This window comes from Balaenoptera musculus, chromosome 15 (genome assembly GCF_009873245.2).
Source record: "Balaenoptera musculus isolate JJ_BM4_2016_0621 chromosome 15, mBalMus1.pri.v3, whole genome shotgun sequence".
Taxonomy (NCBI): Eukaryota; Metazoa; Chordata; class Mammalia; order Artiodactyla; family Balaenopteridae; genus Balaenoptera; species Balaenoptera musculus.
The window spans coordinates 54,357,241-54,377,424 of NC_045799.1; the positions used below are offsets into that span (position 1 = coordinate 54,357,241).

The 20,184-nt window shown below is 46.6% G+C and overlaps 1 protein-coding gene across 13 annotated transcripts in view; it reads left to right on the forward strand.

Moving 5' to 3' along the window:
* Positions 1 to 378: 378 nt before the first annotated feature.
* The window catches only part of RBFOX1 (RNA binding fox-1 homolog 1), a 1,497,346-nt gene continuing 1,477,540 nt past the window's right edge, over positions 379 to 20,184 (forward strand). For 3 of the 13 annotated variants that reach the window (XM_036826207.1, XM_036826205.1, XM_036826211.1), the window contains exon 1: positions 383 to 1,151. In XM_036826207.1, the coding sequence (XP_036682102.1) occupies positions 1,149 to 1,151 (3 nt within the window). In that variant the 5' untranslated portion in view covers positions 383 to 1,148. Of the gene's footprint in view, positions 1,152 to 20,184 lie in introns of all 13 variants that reach the window. The other 10 variants (XM_036826196.1, XM_036826202.1, XM_036826203.1 and 7 more) reach the window with 6 other exon arrangements.

Below are 20,184 nucleotides of genomic sequence, written 5' to 3' on the forward strand. Positions count from 1 at the left end.
GGGATTTGTCCAGTCTCCTTGAGGGGAGGGGGTGGAGCGGGGGCGCTGGTGCTCAGTGAGTGAGTCCACTTTGGGACAAGGACTTGGGAATGCCAAAGACCTGGGCTCAATAGTCCCACTCCCAGCTCTCACCCCTTCACCCCAGGAGACCGAGTCGCGCGTCTGCCACCTCCAGTTGGAATCCGGGGCTGCGCGCTTGACCGCGGTGGCGGTGCTGGCGAGGGGAAGGGGGAGGGGGCGCTCCCTAGAGCTCGGGATTATTTTTGGCTCCGCAGCCCCGGCTGCTCGCCGCCTGTGGCGCGCGCTCACACACACTCTCTCACACACACACACACAGACACGCGCGCACACGCACGCACATATGCACACATTTTCTCGCTCGCTCTCTCGCCCTCCTTTGTTTATTTTCTAATCCATATTTTTGATTTCCTCTTCACTCTCTCCCGCCCGCCCGCCGGCACTCTCGCGGGCCAACCGGGTGCACACCGCTCCCCTCCGTCACCCCAGCCCTCCTCCCGTCTCCCCGAGCGCGGGGTTTGAAGGTCACCTCCTTTCCAGTCCCCGTGCGAGCCGCGCCGCCACCGCCTTCTCCAGCCGGAGCCGGTGGCACAGGCTGCGCTGCCGTGAAGTGGTTCTCGCAGCCGCGGCGGCGGCGGCAGCAGACCGAGCCCGGGGTCCGCGCCGGGTGGGGAAGCCCGAACTCGCGGAGGGGAATCCCTCTCGCTTCACCCCAGCCCCCGGCTGCACCCGCGGTAGGGCGGGGACGCTCCGCCAGCGCGCGAACGGCAGAGGCGGCGGCCGCGACCAGACCCACGCGTGCGCCTCCCGGGCAGGAAGAGGAAGGAGCGAACAGGGCACCCCGCATCTGGAGGGGACAGCCGCGCGCCCCGCCCGTGCGTCCGGAGCGAGAGAACTCCGAACCTCCCACCAGGCAGAGCGCGGAGGAGCGGACTGGGCACCCCGGGACCGAGGAACCTTGCGCTCCAGACCCCCGGGCAGTGGCCGTCCCGGCCCAGCGGTGCTGAGTCGCACCGCGCAGCTGCGCCCAGCCTGCCGCCCAGGCAGGGGCGCCAGGGCGGGGCTGACCTGCCAGCAAAGTTGCGGACAGCGTGGGAGAAGCCAGCACCCCCTTTCGCCATCTCCAGCTCATGGTGAGTGTGGCTGAGAGTGCAGAGAGCGCAGGGAAATCGGAGGGTCTGGGGCCGAGCGGAAGGCGACCGGAGCTAGGTGCGGCGGGAGTTCTAGGTAAGTCCAGGCGGAGTTACCGCCTCTTTGCCCCCCTGACCTGGCCCAAGGGTCCCACTGAGGGAAGAGCTGGCTTCTCGAGGGCTGGCTTCCTCTCAGAGCCAGGCCGGGCGCGCTGTACTGGGAACTTTTTCAGTGTGGTGGAGAGATCTCCCTGCATGTCCTCCCGGGGGGCTGAGGAGCCCCGACCCCCTTCCAGAAGCAAGCCCTTTCTCGGCCCAAAGCGCGCCTCTGGAGCGCCCAGGCTGCCTTGTCCGTCCTCCTGGGAGCGAGTCCCAGGTGCGGGGAACAGCGGGCATCTGCCTGCGCACTTTGGTTAGGTTTCCTGGCAGACTGGAAGCGTGCACTCGGTGCGCCCCGGGGCGCTGCCTCTCCCCCGCCCTTAACGAGGTCTGAGGGAGAAGGCACTTCGTGGCCTGGGAGGGCGTTGAGAAGCATCGAAACCTTTGTGGGAGGCGGGGAAGAGGAGGGTCGCTGAGCTGGAGGGAGAGTGTCTGTGTTTATGGGCACCGGAGGGACGCCCAAGATGCCACTGCATTTGACCCTGGGGGGAGGGGAAGGGGGCCAGCCTGGGAACTCAGGACTTGGAAACTCCGGCTGCGCCCCTTGGTTCCTTTGGTGCCTGAGGGCACCTTCACCCTGGAGAGGAAACCCAGGTAGCGGTTCTCGGTGGCGCAGGCCAGGGGTCGCCTCTTGTCAGCTCCAGTTTCCCAACTCTCCAGGGTTAGAGGCGAGGGAGGGGTTAGCGAGTCGCTGCTTCCATATCCCCGCGACCCGGGGAACCATCAGGTTGGGATGCTCCTGGAGTCTTTAAGGTGTCAGCTCCGAGGGACCAGGCCAGCCCGGAAGCTGCCCGCGCGGAAAGGGCGGGGAAGACCCCGACCCGCCTGGTCCAGGAGCCGCCAACTCTATTTCCTGCTGCCAGGGAATGGGGGGCTCATGGCTGCTGCCCGGACAAGCAAGGGCCGGGCTGCACCTGCCTGACTCGGAGCGTGTGGGGCGGGGCTGCTCAAGTGCTTGGAAATTCGAGTCTGGCAGTCCAGGGAATTGGTACCCACCGCGGGTCTTTTCAGTTGAACTTGGAAAGAAGTGCCGACGGTGTCATGGAATAGCTTTGTTTGAGCTGGAATATGATGCACCATAACTGGAGTTTTCTTTTATAATAATAATGATTGTATATTTTTCTTATTTTTTAAAATCCGGTGCGCCAAGAGGCCTGGCCTTTTCAGCACAAGTTTAGGACACACCCCAGGCAGTGATCTCTCCCTGCCCCTGTCCTAGTTCATCTACCCTCCATTTCCCATTTATCTTTGTTACAAAGGAAAAAATAAAAGAGATGAGAGGGCCTGGATCCTTTCAGTTCTTAAGTGACCACAGAGGGCCTGGCTGGAGCCATGGGCAGATTTATTTTTGGCCAAGATCTTTTTTCTTCAGAGGCAAGGACCTGGGCCCATGAAGGGTAAAAGTGGCTCTGGCAGGGGTTCTAGGGCAAACAACGGGGCTGACTCCAGACCTTCAGGCTTTCTGAGCTCATCTGGGAAGCACTGGGATCTGGGGGAATCCACTGGGCTTCCCCTAAGTTAGCTCATGGTTGAGTTGGATTAGGAAGAAACTGGTATCATCCTTTACAGTTTTTGAGGGTACCATTAGCGTCCAGAGATAAGGCTGAGAAGAGTACAGGGCCCTTGGCTCTGCCACCTGCTAGCTGTGTGACCTTGGGCAAATGACTTCACCTCTCTGTGTCTCAGTTTATACACCTGCCAGATGAAAGTTTCAATGGTAGTATTGGCCACAGAGGGTTTGGAGGAGAATTAAATAAAGCAATAAGCACAGAACAGGGTCTGATACGTGGCAAGTGCCTGGATGATGTTAGTTTTCTTTCTTTCTTTTTCTTATCAGATCGATTACTCTCTGTTTTGAGTCTTATGACACCTGGTGGGATAGGAAAGGCAGGCAGCTTCCCTTACATGTATGCCCTTTCTTTTAAACAACAGATCACAAAAAGGGAGATTAATCATAAAGGGAGATTTCTCAACAGAAACCTCATTCCTTCCAAGCCTGACCTCTCCTCATGTTCTAAGGAGGATCAGCAACACGCCGCCCACTGGCTGAGAGGTGGGTTGGTGGCATTTGACAACATCCCAACAGGCACCTATACCCGGAAATTAAGTTTTTACTTAATTAAGTATTTAAGTTTTTACAGCAGTTGTGTATTTTATTCTTGAATCAACAGAAGGCCTGCTTCTCCTTGGCCTCCTGGGATGAAAATATCATCTTAGTAAATCTTTCTTTCCTAAGAACACACCATCTTTATTGTCACCCAGTGGTCCCAGGGTTTTCCACTCAGAAACGAGCCAAAACATGGATCTGAGCAGATCTCTCCTCCTGGAATTGACCCACTCTGCCCTATTTTCTCTTCATGATAATTGATGCTATTTTTTTACCTACTTCTCTAATGTCTGAGCACAGGCTGCTGTGACGTCCTCGCGTCTCTGATGACTTTTTTTTTTTTTTTAAACAAATTTAGCCTTTTCAGTTCAAGCCATACCAAATCATTATATTTTATAAAATTCCTTTCAGATAAGTCTTTTTTTTTTTTTTTTGCATTTAGAAAATTGGGTCTGTCCTGTATAAACATGTCTGACATTTCACCTTTCCAAAAATCAGACCATTTTATTTGCATCTTTTAAGCTGATGTGTGGAGTAATGAACACATTCCAAGAGGGAAATCGTATCTGACACAGAAAATACTTTGGGAACGCAGTGATTTCCCAGTGGTGTGTGTGAAGACTATTGAAATCCAAGTGCATTTGCTCTGAAGGACACAGGGCAGCTCACCTCGCTTTTCCCACCCAGCATGGGAGCCACGTAGCATGCTCCACAAAGTACTATCGAACGACTTTCCTAAAATCATCACTTGCCACGTTTCCTTTCCCCCATATTGCCCGAGACAAAACTTTGTTGTGCCAAAGACCTCAAACTTGGAGATGATGTTTTTATTTTTTTATTTTTAAAATATTTATTTATTTGGTTGCACCAGGTCTCAGTTGCAGTAGGCGGGTTCCTTCGTTGCGGCTCCAGGGCTCCTTAGTTGCGGCAGGTGTGCTCCTTAGTTGCAGCACACGAACTCTTAGTTGCGGCACGCATGTGGGATCTAGTTCCCTGACTAGGGATCAAACCCGGTCCCCCTGCATGGGGAGTGCAGAGTCTTATCCACTGCGCCACCAGGGAAGTCCTGATGATATTTTTAAGAAGTTCTGAGGCTCTCCCTGATGCCTGCCTCCCATTATTTAAAACACTGCCTCGAGGCACCAGTCTCAAAATATTAAAACTTTAATTAAAGAATAAATGGTGAGGGAGCTTCAAAATGAGGGGCACCCAGCACCTTCAGATGACTTCAGCAGAGAACATGGTTAGACTAGGTTGTCGGGTCTGGGGGTTCTTACGAAAATGACCCATGGAGTTATACGGAGAGACAACCATCCTCATGTTTTATATCTGTAGTTACTCTGAGCACCATCATTACTGTTGGCCTGTCATTGGTCACCAGACACAACAGATGTGGGTGACGCTTGCCTGCTGCCATGGATGGGTGTGTCTGTACTGGAGGAAGGAGTAACTAATGTAGTAAATGTTTATCCAGAACATACCACACGTTAGCTGTTCTGCTCGGGGAACAAGGCCAATGAGAACCTTGCCCTCTTGGAGCTTCTTTGGTTGTGGGGAGAGCCAGACAATAAGCAAGGGATGGAAAATTCATTTTTATGAGGATAATGACAAGGGTTACAAAAATTATGATGTGACAATATGATAAAGAGTGACTTGGAAGGACTTTCCAAGGAGGAGAGATTTGAGCTGAGATCTAATCGAAAAGGAGTAGTTGGTGTGTATCAAGCGATACATGCATCCCATGAGCATTTATTGAGCACCTACTATGTGCCAAGCACTGTTCAAAGCACTTGCAATACACAGTGATCAGATGGAGCATTCCTTCTTGAGTGTTTTTCTACATGAAGAGCATTTTAGAAAGAGGGAACAGCAAGTGCAAAGGCCCCGAGGCTGAAACAGGGATACCATTATATGGAGGAAGTTGGGTCATAGAGGCTCCTGAGACCTGATAAGGAGTCTGGCTCTTATTATTCCAATGAAACCATTGGAAGGTTTAATGCAGAGACGTGCCATGTTATATTTATGGCTTACATGTTGTGGGAAACACCGTCAGATGTTTCTGGAAGAGTAAATAAAGAGGCGTGTCTTCCTGGCCAGCCAGCTTTTGTCTCAAAGTTCCGATTCATCTCCATAACCAAATTTGGTCTGTGGACTTCCCGGCACTTGAAGGGTAGGCCCTACAGCATCTAAGAAAATGAACTTTTCTTCCCCCTCCTTTGGGGACTTAGAACAGAGTCTTACATTCAAGATGGGGGATTAGTTTATAGGGAAAAAGAACCCCAGGTTTCTCAGTAATACCCATTGTGTGTGGCTGGAACACTAGCAGGTGCCTGTATACATTATCTTACTTAGTTCTTTCCCTAGAGGTCCCTTCAAAGCAGCAGCACCTCCTCCCCTGCACCCACACACACTCTTCCCAGCGGCTTGGCTACCTCACCATCTCCCTGCAAAACGGGGACGTGAAAAGACTCCACCTCAGAGTGCGCGAGAATGATCCAGTGGAATCACTCATTACCCCCACATCCAGCATCTACTCTGTGCCAAGCACCCTGCTAGATGCCAGGGATACCATGATGTCCAAACCAGGTGCATACATGGTTTGGACACAGATCCCTGTTTTTGATCATCTGTTCCAGAAGTTTCCTTTTCAGAGTGTGGCCATGTTTTTCTTCCATGAGTGCGTGTGATAATGTATATTGACAGGAAGAAGTGAGTTGCCTCCTGAGAGCCCTGAGTGCCCCTGGCATTGTCCATCTTTGGAGGCTCTCCTGGCCTTGGTAGGTGGTAATAAGTTTTGATGGAGCATTTGGACATCTGGACAGTTCAACTTTCTTCCCACATTTGACCCCCCCCCCACCCCCGGCCCCCAAGCCTGTCTCTCTTTATCCACAAGCCTGGAGCTCTGTCAGTGCTTGTTAGAGGAGCTGTGATAATAATGATAAGTTTACGGTTTGTTTTTTTTTTTTGGCCCAGCTGCGAGACATGCTGGATCTTAGTTCCCAGACTAGGGATCGAACCCGGGGCCCCCTGCAGTGGAAGTGCGGAATCCTAACCACTAGACCACCAGGGGATTCCCAGGTTTATGTATTTTGAGCACTTTCTGGACGATACAAGCTGTGCTGAGCACTCCGCCTGCGTGGCTGTGTGTTGAGCTCTGTTTTCCTGCCATGTGATCATCTTCCTCCTGCCCTCACCTCCACAGCTCACCTTGTTCACTCCCTACTCATCCTTTAGGTTGCAACTCAGGAGTCTCTTTCTTAGGGAGACCCTCTGTCTTCCCCGGTGTGGATCTCCTTCCTTGCAGTCATCCCAGGAGCGGCTTTGGATTTACTTGGTGGCTCTGTTTTATCTCTTTCTCTTACTCCACTGAAAGGTAAAGTCAGGTGGGCCGCGCACGCACCTGGTTTGGACATCATGGTATCCCTGGCATCTAGCAGGGTGTTTGGCACAGAGTAGATGCTGGATGTGGGGGTAATGAGTGATTCTGTTGCATCGTTCTCACGCACTTTGAGGTGGAGTCTTTTCATGTCCCCATTTTGCAGTTAGATGGTGAGGTGTAGGCAGGGTTAAGCAGTGTGTCTCAGGGCATCACATCAGGTAAGTGGCCCACCCAGGATTTTTAACCGGATGGTCTCAACGCGTAGTCCGAAATACCGATCACTGCACTCACACTGCCTGTGCTGCTGCTTTGTAAGATGCTAGGGAGGGAGGAGGCAGTGCCGTGCAGTGGTTAGGGGGACTTTGCTGCTCAGCTTGAGGAGCTCTGAGCAGTGATGCTGAGTCTATCAGAGGCACAAAAAGAAAACAGGGCACCTGTTTCTGTTTGTCACAACCGATCGTTATTGTTGTGTATGTGTGGCCTGAGCAGGGGGTCTACACTGGTGTAATCTGGCTCTTGGTTTGCTCTTTCTCTCCTCAGAGCCCTCGGGCCCCTGGCTCTGGGCTCACACTCTGAGCGTGATTTCGCAGGGAGTGCAGAGGGCACCCATCTGGCTGCAGGCATTTGGGGGCATCGTCCCCTTCAGGCTAACACTGCTCTGATAGCCACTCACAGTGCAGCTTGCGCACCGCGGCTCACTCCATTGAAGCACCGTCGTCTGAATCAGCTCCCCTTTCATTTTTTCTGAGAACCAAAACTAGGCCTTTGCCAGCATAACAGATCAACTTGTGCCATCACCTTGCTTATTGCTAGGTCTGTCTTTCCTCAAGATGTTCCTTTTCTGTGAATTTTAGAATAGGGGAGTCAGAGATGAGAGTATGGATTTAGGTTTTCAAAATTGTCTTCTTTGTGTCATCCTCAGTTCCCTAAGAGCTACCATTTGTAGGAAGCTCCTTTTGTGCCAGGGCACAGGGAAGAATGCTTTGCATGCAGTGTTGCATTAACTATTTACCACAAACTTTATTATCCCCATTTTGCAGATGGGAGTACTGAGGCCCAAAGACTAAGTTGCAGACTCAAGCAGTTGCTTCCAAAGTCCTGGGCTTCTCTCTTCTACTCAGTGCTGAGAGGACATGCTGGGTGTCGAGGGGCATAGCAGAGGGACCTTCACAAGAGGCTCGGGAGGAAGGAGGTAACGCAGGGCGATGATTAGGATTTCAGAATCAGACTGTCTGGCTTCAGTCCCAGCTTTGTCACATTCTAGCTCCATGCCCTTTGGTCTTACTTAACCTCTCTGAGCCTCAGTCTTCCCATTTGGAGATAATAATGATTCCTACATTGCAGGATCAGTTTGATGATTAATCAGCCCTGTAAATTATTGTAGCAAAGTACCTGGCACAATAGCGTGTGTTCACTAGTGGTGCTGGCTCTGATAATAGCGACAGTTATTATTACCATTTAATAATAATTATATCATTGTTGTTGTTGTTGTTACTAGAATTTCACAGTCCCTTGAGGTAGCAAACTGGCCCCCAGAATGTGAGTCTTAACATTTTCCTCTTGGCTGTAACAGAGATGATGAATTGAGAGTGAGGGAGGAAGGACCCAGCATGGCTGCAAGTGTATAGTTGAGGGAGTTGACAGACCTGAGTCTCTATATGGAGTTTTGCCTGTGGAGGACTGCTGACAGCAGCCATATGCACGGGCTCTGATTGATTGGCAGAGCGAAACACTAATATATTAGACTCGTTATGAAAAGTGACAGAGTAGGGAATCCAGCGGCTGATTCAGCATCAGCAGCCCTGGCCAGATCCTCGTGGTGCTAGCTGGGTGTCTGTTTCCTGTGGGACAAGCCCTCCATCTCCATCCCGGGGTCATTGCTTGTGTTCTAGAGTGAATCTCTTAAAGATGCCCTGGGCCTGACTGAGCCTTATTGGGTCTTTCTGAAGGGAAGCCTGGCCGGTGGCATGGCTCACTGTCAGGGCATCATGAAAAACACATCTTTTCCATGGGCAGCCTTAGAAAGCTGGGTCCAGGTCAGGCTGCTGCTGATTGCAAAGGCTGATAAGAGAATGGAGATCGCACACACACAGATTCTCAAAGGGGAGGAAGATATTCTCATTTGCATGGGTTGGGAAATTTCATGAATTTCCTAGGGGAGAATAAAGAGGGGAATTGATACCTCTCTTTAGAACGTGAAGCTCTTCATTGGGAGGGTTTCTCATTTCTAATTGGAGGAGTTTGGTCAGTCTGAAATACAGCAGGTAGCATGCTGGCTAAATAAGGAGAAAAAAGCCTTGCCTTTCAAGATGATGGCACCTTGACCTAAGCTAATGGAGTTATTTTGGAGTCAGAAAAGCTTTGAGAAGAGCAAACTCCCTGAGAACCAAGGTGTGAGAAGATATAGGCTTTGGATCCAGGCATACCTAACTTTTGAGTCCAGACTCTGCGCTTTCTAGCTGTGTGACCTCGGGCAAGTTATTGTACCTCTCTGAGCCTCTCTTTCCCTATCTATTAAAGGACGAATGATTCTGCCTGTCTCACCAAGGATTGATGCTCCAGAGTAAGGTAAGTTGAGTTAAAACATAGACTTCTGAGAATATTCCCTCCTCATCTATTTACTTACCTTGTAATATGCAGACAAGAACTTTTCACTAGGAGGCTCTTTGATACAAAAGTTTCTGTAGTTAATGTGCCCCCTGGTTCTTGGAAAGATATTTTGTTTTCTAGTGAATTTTTGTTTGTTTCGCACATGAAACTTGCATAGGTTTAGTCTGTGTGAACTTTCAGTAACCTTTGGAAGTGCATAATGAGGACAAAGAATCATTCCCCACCACTCCATAAATTCAGTTCTGAATTGTGGTTTGCCGCTTATAATGAAAGATATTATAAGAAAGCCACTTCATGCAATATTTGAAAAAATAGATATTATATATACACAGAAAAAGAATAGACCATTTAGACCAGAGTTTAAGAGTGGATACAGCTGAGTCTAACACTTGAAATGCAAAGAACAAAATATTTTTGAAAGCAAATGAGGGGAACCAAGAAAGATAAAAAGTTATGAAGAAGTCACACTCCCTGCTGTTAATTGCTGTGCTGGCTATCCTTGTGTTATCTCTGGTTTCAGGTTCAGAAAAAGTTCATTCTTTCTGGAGATATTGATTGGTATTTATGTATCAGACATTCTAAGTGGAACACATGATTGTGTTCCCTTTTTACAAAGCCTGCCAGGAAGCTCAGAGCCGATTTTACAGTCCAGTCTTGACAGTGTATAGAATTTGCCAGCATAGGTGTTACATATTAACCTCACTGTTGGCTCCATTTTACTTCTCTGCCTCTGATTTTCACCTTTTATTGTAATTTATGTTGCTTGTTTCATTATTTTTTTAGAAAGAATTATCTTTGCAAGGTACCTAAAATAAATATACATAAGATAGGTGGCAGTTGGGAGGCACAAATGAATAAGTTGCAGCCCTTTAAAATACCAGGAATTCCGGAAAACATGGTGGTATAGTGCAGCACTAGGTCTCCTGAGCTAGACCCGGAGTAAAGGAGTGTCATTTTGAGTCCCAGCAGTGCAAATGGACACTCTTATTTTCTCCCATTTTTTTCTTAGAAAAAATTTTAAATGACATGACATTTTAATGTTATGTCACTTTAAATGACATGTAGGACTGCTTTTCTGGGGTCATTCACTGCCTTTCTCATGCATTCGGTAAACATTTCAGACACGTGCTCCCTGTCAGGTGCTGTGTCAGGCTCTGTTGTATTTGGATGATACACTGACCAGTGACCAAGACCAGCAAGATCTCTGCCTCCTGAAGCTTATTCTCTAGTGGGAGAGACCAACATAAACCATGAAAACAAATAAATGGCCCATATAATTATCTATTATAATAAGTATTAAGATGGAAACAAAACGGGGCACTGATGCACTAAAAAGGTAAAGGGCCATATAGGGTTGGAGGGTGTGGGAAGATCTGTCCAAAAAGGGAGACTTTTAGGTGACATTTAAGCTGAGACCTGGAGAATGACAAGGACCGAGTTCTGCCAAGAGGGGAGATGGAGGGAGGGCAGGAGAGCAGGGTGGCTGGAGCCCCGGAGTACGGGGGAGCGCTCAGCACGCCGTGAAACCTGCACGGTGGCCCCCATGCCTGGAGCAGCGTGAGCAAGTGAGTTGATGTGGCCGGAGGAGCTGCAGAGGCCGCAACACACAGCCTGTCCTCGAGACCCCATGCTCTTGCTTTCTGAAGTGGGTGAGGTCTGTGCTGGAACCATTACTCACGGATGTGCAGCTGATGAGAGAACAGCCCTCAGGGTGAGAGAGTGGCTGCTGGGAGCACCTTTGCGGGGAAAGGTGAGGTGTGTGTATGTGGGTGCCTGTGTGCATGTGCACGGGCGTGCGATGATGCACGTGGTGACGCAGGAGGAAGAGAGGGCCGGAAGGGTGACCAGATGGTGGTGTGATGGGCTCTGATTTCAGAACCCGTGAGAATGAGGAACGGGGCAGCTGGCCCTTCTCTTATTTCATGTCCAGGGTGTCACTCTGCTTAGTCCCCTCCTCAAGTCGTCCCTCTGTTTTGTAGGTACATTTGGTGAGTGACAACATCTTAGGAGGTAGAGCCAGACCCCAACTCTCTTTACCTTCATAACGTCGGTAAAGAGAAAACAGAATTCCCTTCTTCACCTTAGACCACCCTTAACCACTGCTTCATTGGCTCCATGCCACTGTCAGAGATTTAAAAATAATTGGGAAACGCTTTTGAGACTTCAGCATTTTGGAGTCCTTTTTCAAAGCCTTTTATTAGCACAGCAGCGCTACTTCTGCCTCTTGCGTCAAGTCACCATTTTCAGTGCCCTCCCTTTTCACTCGTGGTTTTGGTTTTGCTGCCTCTTTGGTCTGACGTCCCTCCCTTGCAGAGTCTTGGAAATAGGAATGTTCCGTTTTATGTTCCTTGTTCTTCCGTCATAGGTAGAGGGTTGTTACCCTGTTTCCTCCTGTGTTCACCATTTCGAGACAAGGATTGGTGGAATTCCCATTTATAGAAACAAAATCAAGGGAAACAGCTCACAGTGTTTAATTTGTCTCCATCCTAACTCTTCTAGTTATTAAAAAAAAAAAAAAAAAAAAAGGAAGTGAAATTATTCATTCCCTTGAGCTCCAGATTGCTTTACTGAAGGAAGGGAGGGAATTCACTCCAGGAGAAAGAGGCTCTTGGGCTTTCATTCCTTGATGATCTTCTCTTTACATAATTTTAGGGAGCATACTGGGGAATATTAATTCTGGTTGGCCACAAATGTGCCTCAGCTCAGAGAATAAATGGAGAGCAGTGTCTGGAACAAATGCTTGTCTTAAAAAAGTTTATGAAATGCCAGCAGATGTCACTGTGCCCTTGCCATTTTAGTTTTTTTCCCTTTAACTTTTCTTAACATTAATTATTTGCAGTAGTACACACACACACACACACACACACACACACACCCACCCACCCACCCACACACACACACACACACCCAAAACACAGGTATATTCTCCTACAGTCATTAATTAAGAGACCATGAAGCAACTTTTTTTTTTTTAAGGTCTGGGGAGAGACCAACAGAATTCATTTCATAAGGGGAACCCTCTAAATCACCTGTGTAATATAATTGTCTTTTCCCACAATAGTGGTTTCAGATGGTTTCAGAATTCAAAGACTAGTGTAAGTTTTATATTTTTTCTCCTTCCCTCTCAGCCTTTGTTGGGAAGCTAATAATAGCCCAGGATCCAGCTCAGCTTCTTAGAACCAACTGGCTCTGCTAATTGATACAGCCCTTCATTTGAAAGCTGGAGTTTGCAAAGAAACCTGGGGGAAAGCTGGGGCTGTAAGTCTCATGATCTGTAGTCTGAGTTATAATGCGAACCTCTTGCAATTTTCGTTGTTGTCGTGAGCACAACAATGTGCGTGCTAATAGTCAGTTCCTCTTTTTGGATTAAAAATTGGTGGCATCTATACCGGAAAAGATTCGACTAAAGTATTTAAAATTAATCTTTCTTTTTTCTTTTTTTTTTAATATTTATTTATTTATTTATTTATTTATTTTTGGCTGTGTTGGGTCTTCGTTTCTGTGCGAGGGCTTTCTCTAGTTGCAGCAAGCGGGGGCCACTCTTCATCGCGGCGCACGGGCCTCTCACCATCGCGGCCTCTCTTGTTGCGGAGCACAGGCTCCAGACGCGCAGGCTCAGTAATTGTGGCTCACGGGCCTAGTTGCTCCGCGGCATGTGGGATCTTCCCAGACCAGGGCTCGAACCCGCGTCCCCTGCATTGGCAGGCAGATTCTCAACCACTGCTCCACCAGGGAAGCCCTAAAATTAATCATTTTAAGTGAGGGATGATTTGCCAGCGTTTACAGAAGACAAGTACAAAAGAAGTAAGTTAGTTTCAAGGCAGAGAATGATGTATTTAACAAGGCATAGTTGACGCTTCGCTTTATTTATTTAATAGTTTAGATTAAAATGGCACAGTACTAAAAAAGATGCAAGAGTATGCCAAGAAAAATATATTTCTCTTCCACTTGCCTCCTAGCTTATCAGAGATAACTACTATCATGGTTTCTAACACGTCCTTTCATAGATCTGTTTATGCACATACAGACATATAGACATTCACACTGATTCGAGGTAGCATAGAAAACGCATAGTTCCACTCTTTGCTTTTTTTTTAATTTAAGGATATACTGTAGGGATTATTTCATATCTATACAAAATCTCTCCATCTTCTTAATGGATATATAGTCTTCCATTGCACATATTTAAGTTATTTAATTAGTCTCCTTTTGGTGGATACTTATGTGATTTCTAATATTTTGCTATCACAGTGCTGCATGGAATATGCTTGACCACCACCATTTCCTCACATGTAGGTCTATCTGTAGGATAAATGCCTAGAGATGAAATTGCTGGGCCAGAGCAGATGGGCCTTTCATTTTTACAGAGAGCTGCAACCTAAGGATTTGGCTGGCATGTGCCCTGGCATCTCGGTGGGTGACAGTTTCTATGAAGACGTATTGTGGTTCTGGTTTGGTGGCCACAGTGCAGACGTGGGGCCGTTGGACACTGTTTACCTGTTGGCATGTCTTGCATTTCTTGTCATTCCCGTTTTCTGCTAATACTTTCCATCTGCCAGGTACTTTGCCAAGAGCTTTCATTCCATTTTCATGTTTTGTCCTGTGGAGTAGACCCTGCCGTCACCGCTGCTTCAGAGGAAGGGACATGCGGGCTGAGAAAGAGAGGTCAAGTGCTTTGCTTAGGGTCACAGGACTGGTTAGTGGTGGCTGGGGATTCACACTCAGAGCCCCGAGCTTAGCCATCATGCAGTGTGTTTTGAACAGCAGAGATCAATACTTTTGAGTTGCCCCAGGGTTTAACCTGGGCACTCTTGCACTAGTGGCATTTAGATGTGATAGTTTCTGCTGTTGTGTGGGGCTGTCCTGTGGGCTGTAGGATGTCTAGCAGCATCCCTGGTCTCCGCCTATTGGATGCCAGTAGTACCATTCTTCGGCTGGCAACCAGAGATGTCTCCAGATACTGCCGGATGTCTCTGGAGAGTGCGTTGTTGCCCCTGGTTGGAAACCACTGGCTCAGGAACATAGCGCATGTGCTGTGGGGACATATATTGTCACACCAGAGACATGGATTTCACTTGTCCCTGCTTGGGGACACCCATTTGGCCCTGCCCAAGGGTGAGGCAGCTGGGCTCCCCTCCTATGAACACCCATCCGGGAAGAAACAGGAAGGTGTGCTCAGGCCACTGTCATGCTCCCATCACAGTAATGCTCCCCAACACGACTTTGTCTTTTAAAATGTAGCTTAGAAACATCCGTGAAAAATTGCCTGGTAAAATAGACTTATAAAAAATCATGTTCTCAAGTACAGCCCAGCTTATATATTATGCAGTCTTCCTCTTCGTGCATTTTCATTCCGTGCTCAGTAATGCTCTCCATCAAAATGGCAATCGTGAGGCCTGCGTGACACCACCAGCCTTTCCGTATACGTGATAGACATTGATAATCAATTCCTTCCCCCTCCCCCCACCCCCCATCAGAGACACTTCCTGAGAATCCTCAATACATCACTTTTGGCATCTACTCTCAGCCAATTGGAATTACTATGTGAAATGACATTTATTTGCCATCCCTATTACATGGTGCCTTTTTGGCTGAGAAGAAGGATTATGCCTTCCAAAGAGGCAGGCTTATCATGAGGTATTAGCTTATTTTTCAGTTACTCTGAGAAAAGTACTTGATGGATATAAAGAAATGTCTATTCTTAAGGCATCTGGAATGAATATCCTATTTCATAACAATAATTGGGCACTTGGGGATGTATCGATGTCCTAGGCATTTTACATATGCTCCACTCTTGAAGACTGTGGTTTGTATTGTAACATCCCTCTCTCCCCCGCCAAAAATAACCCCCTCCCTTTAAAGCTCCATGAGGCAGCTAGCCGAGGGTGAAACGAAATGCTTTGTATACAGTGGAACCGAGACAATTCCCTTAGCAAAGGACATTCAGAAGCTGTGGGATATTATTGGAACTGTGTCACTTCTTAGCATGGGGCATGTGAGGAAACTTTAAAGAGAAAAGGAACTTGACCATCCAAGACTTCCAAAAGTCGAGTCTGATTTCTAAAGGCCCTGAGGCCAGGTTGCTCTAGGATGGGAACATATGTCTAAAATTTGAAAGTGCTTTTAGGTGGTACCTTATAATCACCCCTTCCGGCATAATGTTTTATTTCCTTTTTGCTTTTTCTGAAGACATGGATGGGATTCCCAGAGGATTATTTGCATAGATTTAGTAATTTGACTAACCTACATGCAAATACCCACCACTGAAATCATTTTTAACTAGTCTCCTGTTTCGGATCCTAGGAGAACTGATAAAAATAGTCCTGGGGGGACTTCCCTGGTGGCGCAGTGGTTAAGAATCCACCTATCAATGCAGGGGACACAGGTTTGGTCCCTGGTCCTGGAAGATTCCCACATGCTGCGGAGCAACTAAGCTCGTGAGCCACAACTACTGAACTCGTGTGCCACAACTACTGAAGCCTGTGTGCCTAGAGCCCGTGCTTTGCAACAAGAGAAGCCACCGCAATGAGAAGCCCATGCACCATAACGAAGAGTAGCCCCCGCTCGCCGCAACTAGAGAAAGCCTGTGCACAGCAACGAAGACCCAGTGCAGCCAAAAATAAATAAATTAATTTATATATATATAAAAAAATTAGTCCTGGGAAGATGAAGCACTCGGTCAGAGGGTATCTGTCTCCTTTTTGGGATGGATGGTAATGTTTTTCTTTCTCTACTTTTTGGTGGCTTAGTCTCTGTGAGATAGGGACAAAAAGACACATTATTGTCTTGTATTTCCTCTTCTAAGAAAGGAATTCCCACCTGGGCGTCACCAATGGACCAGTGGACTTCAGGAGCTTACTGAAATTGTATTCAAAATTGTTAGAACAATTTGTTTTACTTGGGTGGAAAGTCCATAGCTTTAAAAAAAAAATCAGGTTCTCAAAGAAATTATCAGCCAAAAATACAGTTAATGCTGAGGTGTTAACCAAAACAACCATAAGAATCACAATAACAATGTCATAAAATACCTAATTACCCCTGGCTCAATAACTTTGGTGATAACTGAAATCAGAAAGTCCTTCCTAAAAACTCTAGGAGTTAAAGTCACGTGCATGGGTGTTTGCTGGAGAAGATTTGCAACCTTTCTTGTAAAGTTCTTGATAGCAAGACTTCTTAGTATGAGGTTGAATGATAGTCCTCAGTCAAGTCTAGTAATAATGTATGTTTATTTTTCAGTACTACTAACTCAATGAAAACTACCATTGATTATCCATTGATCATTTGTAGAAAAATGCAAGTCTGTAAATTGCACTTCAGTGATACGTAATACTAATGAGAAAACTTGCGTTTTGGCCTCTCAGTGGCCCATCATGAAGACTTTCTGGGCTTATATACTTGGGCATCACGAATCACTGCTCTAGGAGGGTAGAAAAAATGGGAGCAGAGGGCTTTCCCATGGGATCTCCAGTCAACAGATATCCCCATTTTTATCAGAGTGGCTCTAAAAACCATGTTTTCTAAATTTTTTCATTTTATAAATTATCAGCAGGCTTGAGATACACATGCACACACACGCACACATATATGTAGAGTCCACACACATACATGCATGTATGAATGTGTTAGACCCAAATCTGTATTTATATACACTGGTCGTGGCGTATGTCAGTATACCTATCTGCCCAATTTTAGATTATCACTATTAAATACAATTTAGTGGTCTTTCAGCACCTCTTCATTGGCCAACCTGTTTTGAGAGAGGTCCATTAGCTATTATCCATTTTAGGCAATATACATATTTATGAGACACTTAGTAGGAACTTTTGGGACCCACTATTTTATGAAGCAAAACAGATTAATTTAAATGAAACCCATTTGGTTTGCTTTAGAGCTTGGGTTTTTGACTTGGATGAATTCTGCAGAAAAGCTAAGCAGAATTATCTACCACCTGGGTTGGATTTTTGGTTATCCTCCGTACCTGAAATCACATCCAACCATCCCCATAGATTTGAATGGCTGTGATTTTCAACATGCACATGTTCTATTGGACCCTTGCCAAGTGGTATCTTTGATTTTCTGTGCATACATTTCTATATGTGGACAAATAATAATATCACATACCAGCCAGTGTTCTCTATTGTCTATTGTCTTCATGGATCCTGGTTTGCAAAAAAGTAAAAAAAAAGAAAAAAAAAAAAAGCTGAATCCCACAGAAAGTTTCCACTTCCCAGACCAAGATGTGTGCATAGCAGGGAGAAGAGACCAGATGGCCAGTGGGTTGAAATCAGCGGAGAACCAGCTGGGATGCATGAGAGGGCATTTCCTCCCCCACTTCCCTGGGAGCCTGGTCAGGGCAGGTCCTGGAGCGCTGAGCAGGACAAGGGATGTCAATGTCAAGACCTCTGTCTGGCTCGAAGGACCCTTGGACAAGTAGGAGTTGGATTGGAAGCCGGCAGAGGAGCTGAGGACAGCTGTTAGTTTCCTGCTTGTTTGGACAAAAAAAAAAAAAAAAAAAGCGTGCCAGCATGACAGAAGGTTTAAGGGTAAAATGCTGCTGAACAGGAAATACCCATATTTCCCTGTGTTAGCAGTGGCTTGGAGACTGAAGTTCTATGATGAGGACACATAATTTGGGTGGTTTTAGATCCCAAAGGAAGGAATTTTTTCCATGTAAAGTAAAACCTTTCTTTAACACCGAATAATGAAACATTTCTTAGACTGCTAACTTCAGCCACTGTGATTCCTAACCCCTGGGTTGACCCTGGGCTTGTTCAGTTGTTTTGAGGAAAGCTACACACTCTTCAAAGTCTCTCATCTCTAATTAATTATTTCAAAGTATTTCTATAGCTCTTCCTTTTTTGGCGAATGTATTAGTTATCTATTGGTGCAGAACAAATTAACCCAAAACTTGGCAGTTTAAAACAGTAAGCATGCAGTACCGCGCACAGTTTCTGCCGGTCAGGATTCTGGGAGCTGGGTGGTTCTGATTCAGGGTCTCCTAGGAGGTTTTGGTCAGGATGTTGGTGGAGTCTGTCATTATCTGAAGGCGCAGCTGGGACTGAAGGATGTTTCCAGCTTCGCTCATGTTTACTAGCAGGTCTTAGTTCCCTGATGACTTGTGGAAAAGAGGCTTCATTTCCTTTTCATGTGTGCAGCTTTGTAGAGTTGCTTACAACCTGGTGCTTTCTTCCCCTAGAGCAAGAGAGGTGTGTGTGGGGGGGGCCGGGGAGAGAGAGAGAAAGAGAGCAAGAGAAAGTCCCAATGACTTTTTTTGGGGTACAGTTTCCCCTATTATTAATACCCTGCATTAGTGTTATACTTTTGTCACAACTGATGAACCCATATTGATATATTTTTATTAACTAAAGTCCTTAATTTACATTAGAGTTCACTCTTTGTGTTGCACAATTCTATAGTTTTTTTTCCAATTTTTTTATTACGGTAAGGTACACATAACAGAAATTTTACTATCTTAACCATTTTGAGATATACAGTTCAGAGATATTAAGTCTATTCCTATTGTTGTGAAACCATCACCACCATCTGTATCCATAGCTCTTTTCATCTGGCAAAACTGAAACTCTATACCCATTAAACACTAACTTCCTGCCCCTCCTCCCCCAGACCAGGCAACCACACTTCTCCTTTCTGTCGCTGTGATTTTGACTACTCTGCGCACCTCCTGTAAGTGGCATCATACAGTATTTGCCTTTCTTTGACTGGCTTATTTCACTTAGCACAACGTCCTCAAGGTTCATCCATGTGTTGTAGTGTGTGTTAGGTTTGTTTTTTTAAGGCTGAATAGTATTCCATTGTACCGTGCATGCGACACTTTACTTATCCATTCATCCATTGATAGACACTTGAGTTGCTACTCAAGTACATTTTAGCAACTGTGACAATTCTGTTGAATTGATAAGTGCATATGTCATGCATCAGATACTATAGAGATTAGTTTCACTGCCCTAAAAGTCCCCTGTGCTTCATCCTGCGCCACCCACCCCCCAAACTCCTGGAAACCACTTTTTACTGTTTTGCCTTTTCCAGAATGCTCTATAGTTGGAAGCATACAATATACACCCCTATAGTTTTTATGACCTGGTCTTAACATCATACAGCATTATGTCTGCCTTATTCTATTTGTTGGAAGCCAGTCCAGCCCACAGTCAAGAGGAGGGTAATTAATCTCCACCATTTAAAGTGGGGAATATCACAAAATTTGTAGACAGATTTTTAAGCCACCGCAGTTAAGAAGCTGAGACTGGAAGTGCCAGCATTTATTGAGCATCTGCTGTGTGCTGGACACCATCTTAGTATTTTGATGCACTATCCATCTAACCCTTGCATGAATGCCGTGAGGTCGCTGTCCTATTTCTCATCTCAGTTTTTTTTTTTTTTAATAGATCTCTATTGGAGTATAATTGCTTCACAATGCCGTTTTAGTTTCTGTTGTACAGCAAAGTGAATCAGCCATATGCATACATATGTCCCCATATCCCCTCCCTCTTGAGCCTCCCTTCCATCCTCCCTATCCCACCCCTCTAGGTCATCACAAAGCATCGAGCTGATCTCCCTGCGCTATGCTGCAGTTTCCCACCAGCCAACTGTTTTACATTCGGTAGTGTATGTATGTCGATGCTACTCTCACTTCGCCCCAGCTTCCCCTTCCCACCCCGTGTCCTCAAGTCCATTCTCTATGTCTACATCTTTATTCCTGTCCTGCAACTAGGTTCATCAGTACCAGTTTTTTTCCTTTAGATTCCATATATATGCAGTAGCAT